The following is a 12,460-nucleotide window of genomic DNA, read 5'->3' as shown; positions in this document are numbered from 1 at the left end:
AAAAAATCTTTTCACATCTTTCTTGACAAGGTCGGCGAAACGCAGCAGACTCCTCTAACAGACAGACAAAAACTATGTTTACTAATTAACCTTGTCTCTACAACTATATTCAAATATATATCGGACATGGACGATCTCGAAGCTGTGTTCGTGCAGCCTAAAAATACTATATTCTGCAGACATTTACTGGCTACTCATCGTCAACAAACGGACGAAAGTGTAGACCAATATTTACAGGCCCTTAATAAACTCGCCAAGGACTGCGAGTTCCAAGCCATCACAGCTACTCAGGCAAGGGATAACTACGTCAGAGACGCCTTCATCAATGGAATTTCTTCCAATCATATACGACAGAGACTCCTGGAGAACAAGAAGCTGGATTTAAGCATGACATATGACCAGGCTTTAACCCTCGAAATGACGCAAAAGCAATTAGCCTCTTACTCCCTACAGAACTCTCTGAATGCATCTGCCATAAAAACAGCCTATCCTGGATGATAGGGATGCCCTTTTCTCTACCCTGCAACCTCTCTCCCACAGAAGAGACGTTGCGAGCCTATCCTTGTTTTATCGTTATTTCCATGGCAGGTGCTCGTCTGAACTCCAATCTCTGGTCCCCCCTCGCCAATCTTTCACGAAAAACACCCATCTAGCTGAATCCCTGAGTGGCTTCCGGGCCTTGATAAGTGGTGATCACTGTGTAAAAAAAAAAATCTGCCTCCACTGTCCGGACCGAAGTTACAGAGAGTGATGACCAGTCTGATTGTGGTGAGGGACGCACTATAACTGCTGCCTCGGGACAAAAATGCTTCTTCTGTGGGAACCCAAGACACGATAGATTTAGGTGCCCTGCCCGAAGCTCCGTTTGCAAGAATTGCAACAAGAAAGGACATTTTGCTTGTGTCTGCCGATCCCCTACAGCAGCCGCTATAAATCACGGTGAGTTGATTCTTGCTTCTATTCCATCTTACAATTTTACAGAGAGTCTATCTCACTCATCGTTTGTGGTAAAATTAAGGGCAAGTCTGTTAATATACTCATTGATATGGGAAGCTTAGAAAACTTCATTCATCCTGATAAGGTGAAAAGGCTGGGACTGTCGACCATGGCAAGTTCGAGAAAAATTTTTATGGCTAGCAGTTCGCATTCGTCCTCTACTCTCGGGCATTGCATAGTATCCCTCAATCTGGGCAGAAGAAAATATGATGATGTCAAACTAGCTGTTATGGCCGACTTATGCTGTGACATCATCCTCGGACATAATTTCCTATGCCAACATGTGAAAATACCTTTTGGAGGACAGCTCCCACCTCTTACGATTTGTGGATTGACAGCAATTAATAATATCCCTTATCTTTCTCTGTTTATGAACCTAACCCCCGACTGTCGTTCAATAGCAGTAAAATCAAGGAGGCACAGCCTACCAGGTGCTAAATTCATCAAATCTGAAATATCACGCATACTGAAGGAAGGGATTATCGAACCCTCTCAGTCTCCATGGCGAGCTCAAATGCTTGTGATATCCCCTGATAACCACAAGAAGAGACTCATAGTAGATTATTCCCAGACAATAAACAGATTTACTCTTCTGGACGCTTATCCCCTACCTTGGATAGAGGACATGGTAAACGAGATTGCTGGTTATAAAGTATTTAGCAATCTGGATTTAACCAGTGTGTATCACCAGGTTGCCATCAGACCAGAAGAAAGAAAATATACTGCATTCGAAGCTGCAGGGAGCCTCTACCAATTTTGTCAGATACCTTTTGGAGTGACCAATGGGGTAGCTAGCTTCCAGCGAGTTATGGATGGCATAATCAAGCAAGAAGACCTCAAAGGAACTTATGCCTACATTGATAATGTCATTATCTGTGGCCAAAACCAGGCAGAACATGATAACCATCTGAAGCAGTTCATGAATAGCGTGGATAAGTACGGTTTGACACTGAATAAAAACAAATGCCATTATTCGCTTAGCTCTGTGAATCTGCTCGGATATACAATAAGCAGTGGTTCAGTAAGACCCGACCCCGACAGACTCAAGGGATTGGTGGACCTCCCTCTACCTCTAGACCATACTTCTCTTCGGCGAGCTATGGGGATGTTTTCCCACTAGTCCAGGTGGGTCTCAAACTTTTCAGAAAAACTACATCCTTTAACTAGGGTCACCCACTTTCCCCTCAACGAGGAACAAACGGATGCCTTCAAGCATCTGAAGAAAGAAATTCCAAAAGCATCCCTCGTAGCCATAGACTCAACTCTACCATTTGAGGTCGAAACAGATGCTTCAGAACATGCCATCGCCGCCTTGCTCACCCAAAATGGTCGTCCTGTGGCTTTCTTTTCTAGGACTTTAACATCTGCTGAACAGAAACACTCTTCAGTTGAAAAAGACGCCTATGCTATCGTAGAAGCCATTCGAAAATGGCGACACCTACTACTTGGAAAACATTTTAAACTTGTCACGGATCAAAAATCTGTTTCTTTTATGTTCAACCCCAAAAGCAAGAGCAAAATAAAAAATGAGAAGATCACAAGATGGAAGCTAGAACTCGCCTGCTTCAGCTACGACATAACTTATCGTCCAGGAAAACAAAATGCAGTTGCAGATGCTCTATCTCGAATTTGCTCAGCCACAATTTCTATCGAGAAACTATATGCTCTGCACAGGGATTTGTGTCACCCTGGAGTAACCCGAATAGTGCACTTTGTTAGAAGCAAGAATATGCATAGATGATGTAAGAGCAGTAACCAGATAATGCCAGATCTGTTCTGAGATAAAGCCTAGATTTGTTAAAACTCCGCCTCAAACGCTTATTAAGGCAAGTCAACCCTTTGAGAGGTTAAGTATAGATTTAAGGGACCTTTGCCAACAAATTTTCGAAATCGATTTTTGCTAACTGTAGTAGACGAATACTCCCGTTTCCCTTTTGCTTACCCTTGTGCAGATGTCTCGGCAGCAACTGTCAAGAAACACCTTACCAGTCTATTTTCTATTTTCAGAAATCCTTCATACATACATTCGGATCAAGGCACTGCTTTCATGTCCGACGAACTCAAGGAATTCCTTCTCTCTCGGTGTATTGCTACTAGTCAAACAACTGCATTTAATCCACAAGGCAACGGCCAAGTGGAGAGATATAACGGAATCATCTGGCAAACAGTTAGCCTCGCTCTATGATCAAACAATCTCCCCATAACTAGCTGGGAAAAGGTGCTAGATGTAGCACTACACTGCATACGCTCATTGCTCTCTACCGTCTCCAACTGCACCCCTCATGAACGTCTGTTTAATTTCCAAAGGAAATCTGTGTCTGGCAATTCTATACCAACTTGGTTAGCCAAATCAAAATCTGCGCTCCTGAGATGCCATGTACGCGGAAGTAAATATGAACCCTTAGTTGAGACAGTGGAAATTCTGGATGTCAATCCAAACTATGGGTATGTGCAACTTAATAATAGGCGAGAAACGACAGTGTCACTACGCTATATTGCTACACTTGGTGACGAAAACAACTATTCACAGCCTAAACTTGCTGCTACGGAGGATCTTATCAAGTCTAGCCTTGATCATCCTCCTCCACCAAGCGTCACTAACGACTCTGCTATTAATTATCTGGCAGACATCGAAAATTATGCCCCTGAAACTGGCACTCCTACATCTCCTCGCCGCTCACATTTCGTCATACATCTACACAACACTAGTAAATCTAAGCTGCTCTCCTTTAACAATTACAAGATGCCTCTTCAACCACCTATATCGATGAAAAATAAAACCCTACCTTCAAACTCCTCAGCCTAACATTTGTGGGCAATATTAATGTGAACAAATACATAGAGGATATTGCAAAGGCTGCTGCAAAAAAGGTGGGTTCCCTCTACTGAGCTAGAAGACTACTTCCACCTGAGAGTTTCCTGTACCTCTTGTTCGAACATGTTTTCCCTTACATATACACAAGCACATACGCACACACACACGCACGCATATACACAGCCTCATATAAACTCACATTCATGTGCACACACACACACGCTAACGTACACACATATAAGCACACATACGCGCACAAGTACACACACATGCGAAACGTCACTTCCTTTAAAGAGAAAGCCAGGCATGCGCAGTCAGAACACTGACCCCAGTATAAAAGTCAACAAAACCTGTCAACTTCCCCTTTTTTTGCATCTGGACCAGCGTTCGACCTGCTTAGTCGACAAACTGACCGCATGTTCTAACGTCATTTTCCCTGCTACTGTAATGTGGGGCAAGCGCAAGCACACTTAATACGCTTTCCCTCTCCATGAACTGGATTGACTTACTCTATCTCCCCTTCGCTTGTTAATCTTTCCTAGACATGGCCCCAAATAATAGCCCCTTACATCCAAGTGGCGATATGCTTTGTAAGGGGTGAACACGAGTAAAAAAAAAAAAGTGATGTAGATTTAATGTTCCTGATGTACATTTATTTTCTACTCCAAGAACAACAGCAGAAGTTGCAATGCAGAAAAGAAAAACTGTTTAACTTCTTCATTTCTATCCATTTCCATGTTCCAACTTCTTTTTCGAGTTATCGCATGTAATTATTCATAGACTGATTGACCTTCTATTTATTAAAATTATCTTATTATGAATGTATTTTTTTCCATAAAACTTGTACATTTTTAAGTCAACATAACAGTTTAACAGATGATTATGTTGGATTTTTTTAATTCATATCAAATAGCAGAAAAATATCAATGACATAAAAATGTTTTAATACCTTATTGTAATACAGCTTCCTATTCCAGTAGCTTCTTTTCAAGGATTGCAAGGTTGTGAAACTCCTTTCCTGTTCATGCTTTTCCTTTTACCTACAGCTTTGTTCTTTTCAAGACTAAGGACAATAGACATCTCTTGTCTTTACAACAGTCATTTTTCATTCTTGTTAGCTCCTTACATCAAGTGGCTTCATACCTTGTCTCCAGCAATTTCCATAAATATATATATATATATATATATATATATATATATATATATATATATATATATATATATTCTTTTGTGTTTCAAAATATTAAAGGCTCCTTTATGGTTGTATTTATAACAAGTCATTTGATAATTTTTGGATTTGTCAATGAAACCATATTCAGAATTGCTCTATCTCAAGTATCACACAATTTATTTCTTGATTGTATATAAATCTTTGCAAATTTTGTACTTAAAAAACAAACAGAAATGATTTACCTTCAACTCATTAATGCCGAAATGAGAAAATGCCTTATAATGTTGATAGACTTACCTAATGTTGAACTTAAATTATTGACAAATTTCCCTTTACACAACCTCATAATGAAACTTGATTTGCCAACTGCTGCATCACCAGCCAATACTACTTTGTACATTCGTTCTGGCTCCTTTGTTATCTTTGTGTTCAACGCCTACAAAGAAATTCATCGAAGTACATTTAATATTAATAAAACATTATTTTATTCATAAGTATGCCATACTCGCAATGCTACATCAGTTCTAGTTAGATTACCAAAATTATGCAATGTGTAGCCAGGTCAGTACCAGATGTGTGACCATTTCAGAATACCAAGAATTGTATATGGAAGGAGGGTGACAACTCCCTCCAAAACAATGCAAAAAAACAATGTTATCATCTCTCCTGACTGAGACTTACATGCAATTGAGAGCTGTTTGTGAATGTAATTCCCTAGCAACTTACTCTTTGGAGGAAATCCAGCTCAACCCAATGGTAAATAGTATACCAGATACCAGGTGTGTGTGGGTGTATAAATAAAAGTTAAATTTACAGAATTAGGTTTCATGATCTCCAGTAAATGTGCTTAAAATATCTGTTGAATAAATTTAATACAGAAATGACTGAGATGGCATTAACAGTCAATAGTTGTCAAGTTGCACCTGACTCCTTTTCTGCAAACTGAGCAGTGAAACTTTCTCTTTTCTAAGAGATCTTTTTCAAAACTTTGTGACATGCACAAAATATTACAATATTTTCTTCTTCTTTTGAATAATGGCAATTACAAACCTACTTAATCTTTGGAATTCCCTGATCCAACTTTTAAGAATGAGTTGAAAAAAAAAATGTAATTTCTGAGGTATTTTAGGCATTCCATAGAGTTTCATATTTCTAAGTTAATCAGGTGACACACATAAAAATGCTGTCAAAATCTTAAGAAAAACAAAAAACAAGAATGCTAACTTCTTGCTGATTATTAATTCCTCTGCGATTTGTCCGTAAAGGTGCCTGGAGTTGATTTGGATTTGAAAATTCATTGTTATTATCTCTACCGAGGCTGCGTAAACTACGGTTCGATCCATAACTTCCAACCGAACCAGGATAATGGTTGGCAACTTTGAATAAGTCAGCATCTTGATCATCAACCTGAATGTCTGTTTCTGTGTCCATTTCGTCATGGGAATCTTGTTCCTGCAAATAAATACAAATGTATTTTTCAATGTAACAACTATGATTTCTGAAAGTAATATGTTACAAATATGGAACAAAGTTTAGATAATAAACCAATAGTAAAAAGAGTTTTAAATAATTTATGCAAATAAACTTTAAAAATTGGAAAACAAGTTCATAGCTTTAAATGAAGCTGATCTTTTCTTGCCAAAGTTATAGTCTTACATCATATGTTGGACGAGCTCGTTTGTGTCGGCGCCCCTTTCTCAGATCACAATTTGGACTTGCACCCTCAGACTCAGTATCCACATCGCATGTGTCTCGAATAGTTGAATGGCCACTATCTACAAGAAAAACATTAATAATTCTCAAAATGTCAAAATTGTAATAAGTTTTGACATTATTTCGAATACTTATTAGAACTTGTGTTTTTTTTATTCATGAAGATTTACATAAATCAAAATTAATGAGACTGTTCTGAAATGACAAAATGAATTTGTTTTCACAAATACATTGGTTTAATTTCTTCTATAGAGCCTTATTATTGAAATTCTAATCATGTTCTGTATATTTGGAGGAAAGCCTTGGGAAGTAAAGGTCTTAGAATGAATGTTACTGAAAGCAAAGTGATGATGAGTGGTTTTAATGTTGTAAAGTTTGCAGAACAAGGAAAATTCCTCTCCTCAGTTTAAGAAAAAGTCCATTTTTGTAGTACTTGTAAGCATTGGATATGCAAGAAGTGAAGTGAAATTACAGGTAAGTTGAGAGATGATAAACAGTTTGTGTGCAAGAAGTGTAAGACAATGGAGACTGATAAGAATTTAAATGTGAAGAAAATGTATTTGGTGTGATTGCAAGAGTTAGAAGTTGAGGAATCTTTTGCCATATTCTTATTAATCAGCAGAGTATGTACAGTGTGATGATGTATGGCTTGTTAAGGTTGAGGATATAATAAACATTTGTATTTCAATTCCCTCCTTTCTTTTTCCTTCCAAGCATATTACTTCTGACGCATAAAACCAAACTTTTGAACATTCACATTCAAACTAAGATTCCATTGTGTATAAAAGTTATCTCAAGATTTAAATGTTCCTTGTTTGTCTTGATTTAATAATTACAAGGAGTTTATATTGCATGTTCTAACGCATAAAACATGGCCATAAATGGTGACCTTCCAACGTTTTGGACTCTGCCTTTCCAAAAAAAAAACAATCTGTTTCCAGGGTGTCCGAAGTAGGAATAAACATAAAGTTAATTATGAAAACGCTTTTCTTCTAAAAAGAAGACACTTTTCTCCAAAAGAGAGCAAAAGGAAAATTTTCCATTTTCACTGAAAATAATGACAAAAAAATTGTTTTTTTATTTAAAATAAAAGTTCTTAACTAAAAAGAATATTTAGATTAACAAATAAAATTTCTAAAATATTTCTGCTAACCATTAACGTTTAAACTTCCAAAGTCTACAATGGATGATACTGTGTCATTGGTGTTGTTAAAAATCTCAGGGTTTATGTATGCTACTGTTGACGTGTGGTTTGCCATATGTGAGGCTAAAGTTCAGGAACATATCCAATGAGGCTACAAAATTTTATGTTCTTTTGAATCTTCCTTTGGACTTTCATTACCGCTAAGAGCTACACAGAACTGAGAGAGGCTGTGATAAATATACGTGAACAATCAAAGTCCATGTTGTTCGACAGACTTATTATCAACTATGGTGGAGAAAAACCGTCAACATACGTACATGAACTGATGGCAACAGCTAGTAAAATAGGCATGGGAAAGAAACTCGTGTGCCACAAATTCATGCATTGAAATAACCCCAGTTATAGCGATAGTTAAAAATGCTTGTGTATATGAATATGTAAATAGTTCGATTTTTAAATCACAAATAGGTTCATAATGTTACCACTACCACCACCACCACCACCACCACCACCACCAAGAGTCGGTAGATGCACAGTCTGCATCGATGCTTCCCCAAGGACAAGTTATAATATGAATCAAATCCTTAAATATGTTGTGGACACCTTTGCCAAAACTATAGAGGACCTACAAACCTAGAACATGTCTGCATGTGACAGTAGGTTTTGTGCTTGAGATGACTCGTCTCCTCATTGTCATCTGTTGTTCTCCATTTGCTGTTTTTGTCACCAGTGTTACTATCATTGTTGCAACGACTAAATTTAACTGGTTTCAGTTTTTCTATCGAGATTGTTTGCTTCTCTCCAGATGGTGTTTCTATTTGGAAATGTTCGCTTTGTCTTGGGATGGCCCAATGTGGTTCCAACTATGGAGTTTCTAGTGACTTTTGAATTCTGTCTGTTCGAAGCCATGCATAGGTTGTTGACTTCAAATCTTCTGGTATAAATACTTTCTGTGTTGTATGTTTCTATCCTTCTAAAAGTAGGGCCATGTCCAAATTTTGCATTTCTTTGGCAATTTTTCTTATGTCATCTCCATGTAGATCCAGATTCTCTTAATTCATTATGAGTTCTGTTGGTAGTAGTTATGTTCCTGTAATTGCGGTGGATTGGGAAAAACTTTGGTCATTGGGTATATTTCTAATCCCAAATAATACGATTAGTAGTCCATCCAGCCAATGCTGATTTGGTGCCATGATCACAGTCTTTTGGGTTTCGTGTAACCTTTCAATAATCCTATTGTTTTGAGGATAACATGCCACTGTACAGATTCTATAGAATCCAATAATCATGGAATCCAATAATTGTAGATCTTTGAACAGTTTCCTTTTAAACTGGCTTCCTCGATCTGTCACTACATGCAATGGAACCCCAAATCAGAACAATGAGATGTTCAAGAAATCTAATGTGATACGTAGCCATAGATGACAGCAATGAAAACAACAATGATGATGATGATTATGACAATGATGATGATGATGATGATGATGATGATGATGATGACGACGATGCCGATGATGATGATGATGATTTCTTGAGTTATCGGTAACAATTGACATCATATATTTATATTTTGCCAATCACAAAAATAAGAGTAATTAACAACATTTCATCAATCTAAGTAAAGTCAATAACTTTAATCTTTGTCATTGAAAATTTAATGACTTTGCAGATTTTCTTTAATACTGTTCTTGTATAAATATTCGGTTTATAAAGTCTGACTTACCAATATCTTCAGTAATGCTGCCCTCTTCATAACTGCCTTTACGAACTCTGGGGAAAAGATTTGGTTTTCTTGCTAGTGCCTCTGCCATGACGACTTCTTCGGCCAGCGAAGTTGTAGTTCGACATGGTTGTCCACTTTATCATGAAATAATAATAAAAATGATTTAACAAGAATCTATTTTTCAAAGATAACATACAACACATAGAAAAGTCAATAAATTTAGATATGTAATAAGAAAATAAATTGCTGTTTCTTCTTTAATGATACACAACAATCGTTCTTTTATTAAAAGAACCACACTTGTATTTAGTTTATGTGTGAAAATTACATATGATAGGTGTAATGTTGTAAGTTATCTCCCTTAGTCATTTTTTAGTTATCTCCCTTGTAATGATAAGTTTATTTCCTTTTTAGAACTATTCGTTGATGTTAGGCCAGAGATTAAAAAAAAATCTCTTCTTTCATCGCAGTTGCATACGGTTCAAACAGATAATTTTATTTTTTCAGAATAACTCTTCTTATGACAAAAGAAAATAATAAAGAAACAAATTACTTAAACTATGCAGCTAAACACTTAGAACACTAGAGACAAATCATAAAAAATATAATTTTCAACTTTTGGAATGAGGCACAAAGATGTATTCAATATTGATTGGGTGAAAGAACTGGAAGTAAAATTACATTAACTGAAATAAATTTAAGTTCATTTTTAGCCTTTACACCTTTCATCCACGCTTGAGGCACACCTAAGAATCAATGAAGAACCCCAAGTACTTTTGCTCCAATCCCTGAACCCTTTAATATTTCTGTTCTTGCTTCTTAATTTCCATACTTTTAAGTTATTAATTGAAGTAAAACTTCACTTTAACTTTTTACAAATTTCAAACATAAGTGCAGACCTAATGTTGTCCTTACCTTGATTAAAATGAAATATACTTAACCAAGTAATTTGAAGAAGAAGGTGGACGATGTTCTTTATTAGAAAATGCATATAAATCACATATTTTTTAAAGTAAATTGGCAAAAGGATCGGATTTTACAAATATTTGTACCCAATTTTTAAGATTATTTCTGTTGAAAAAATGATCTATCATGTTAAGTTTTCAATTTAAAACGCTTTTAATGTATACAAATGTATTTTTTGTACTTAATAATGCTGAAAAGTTTATCATTTTACTATGTATTTATTGTTGAGCAAAAATGTTGGATGAAAAAAAACTGAATTAGTTATTTTATGAATAAATATGATGGATAATTATTGTTGTTGGGGCATAGAATGATATTTGACATCAAAAATATTTTATAGTTTGACTTTTTATGAGGTGAATGACATTGCAACACTTACTTTTGTATAAACAGAATTTATCTTCATAAATTGCTACTTCATAAACATAATGAAACATAGTTTGTATTTTACTTACACAAGTGGACTTTCTGGTCGATTTTCTGAAGGTTTCTTTCCAGATATGCAAATAGGAAGTACTGGGGACTAAAAAATTAATATAATGAAAAAAGAAAAAAAAACAAATTATATATATATATATATATATATATATATATATATATATATATATATATATATATATATATTGTAAAATACTATTAAGTGCCAACTGCAAACAAGTGAATGAAATAAAGATGTGATGACTGCTAAATAACATGCAACATGGTTAATTAAGAATTGATTGAAAAAACATTTCATTTGCAAAAATCCTAAATGTATCCAACAATAAAATTAAAGAAAATAAATGTACATTAAAGTTAAAATGAACAATGGAAATGACATCATTTCAATACTGACAAATCAAAAAATTCAAGTAAACAAAAGGCAATGTTTGATATTTGTATCATCAAAGTTTGTACCATCATAAATTCAACTTAAAATTTTGTTTACATTAAGATGGAAAGGAGTTACAGGAAACTAAATACCATTTCCACTGTAAAATTAAAAGATGGAAAGGTGATGATTTGGGACTGCTTTTTTGCAAATGAAGAAGGAATGGAAATCATAGAAAGGAAATAAATGCAGCAAACTACATGAAGATTTTATCAACATATCTGTTCAAGAGTGCCGCAGATTTAGGATTGCAGCCTAATTTTATTTTCCAGCAGGAAAATAATCCCAAGCACAAGGGTAAAATAAATAGGAAATGGTTTAAGGATAATCGGATTAGTTTTCTACAGTTGCCTAACCAGTCACGCGATCTAAATCCTATCGAAAATCTGTGGAAAACTTTGAAGTTAAGCATGCATACAAGAGATCCCAAGAATATCAAGGAATTGAAAAAAGTTTGTGAAGAAGAAATGGCTGAAACTACCAGCAAGTGCTTGTAAGAAAGTAGTAGACAGTTATGGAAAGCGTTTGGAGGCTGTAAGGTAGAACAGAGGATCTCTCTCCCTCTTTGACGGAATGGTCAGTAATGACCAACCGTGGCACTCTTCACGAATTGTCGCCATTGACTCCGGTTCTGCACCATTCTGAGCAACTCAGCCATGCTAATGTCCGCGATGTCCTACAGTTCACAGAGGATATACAACTAAATATTAGTAAATGTGTTAAATACTTTCGCATATGGGTAATATGATTTTTTGTTAATAAATATTTGTCAACTAAGTATATTTTCATTTCTCTTTTATTTTGAGATAGATAATATCTTTTCAAAGATTGTGTGTAAATTTCATACAAATTAAGTTGATATTTTTTGAGAAATATGAAAAAAAAACAATGTACCAAATACTTTTGCTACCAACTATATATATATATATATATATATATATATATATATATATATATATATATATATATATATAGTTATTTTATTTTATATATATATATATATATATATATATATATATATGTAATTCTTGGTTCGTTCAAAGTGAATAAAACCATATTTC

General features: G+C 35.3%; 1 protein-coding gene across 2 annotated transcripts in view; it reads right to left on the bottom strand.

The window, feature by feature from the left end:
* LOC145249652 (ras and EF-hand domain-containing protein homolog) overlaps positions 1–12,460 on the bottom strand; it is a 193,485-nt gene that overhangs the window by 36,512 nt on the left and 144,513 nt on the right. For both annotated transcript variants that reach the window (XM_080111420.1, XM_080111421.1), the window contains exons 9-13: positions 10,984–11,051; positions 9,563–9,696; positions 6,639–6,757; positions 6,207–6,434; positions 5,280–5,418 (exon numbers count right to left, since the gene is read on the bottom strand). In XM_080111420.1, the coding sequence (XP_079967546.1) occupies positions 5,280–5,418; positions 6,207–6,434; positions 6,639–6,757; positions 9,563–9,696; positions 10,984–11,051 (688 nt within the window). The remainder of the gene's footprint in view (positions 1–5,279; positions 5,419–6,206; positions 6,435–6,638; positions 6,758–9,562; positions 9,697–10,983; positions 11,052–12,460) is intronic.

Source organism: Euprymna scolopes, chromosome 28 (assembly GCF_053919585.1).
Source record: "Euprymna scolopes isolate OS-2025 chromosome 28, ASM5391958v1, whole genome shotgun sequence".
In the NCBI taxonomy this organism is placed as follows: domain Eukaryota; kingdom Metazoa; phylum Mollusca; class Cephalopoda; order Sepiida; family Sepiolidae; genus Euprymna; species Euprymna scolopes.
This window is presented reverse-complemented; position numbering and strand designations above follow the sequence as displayed.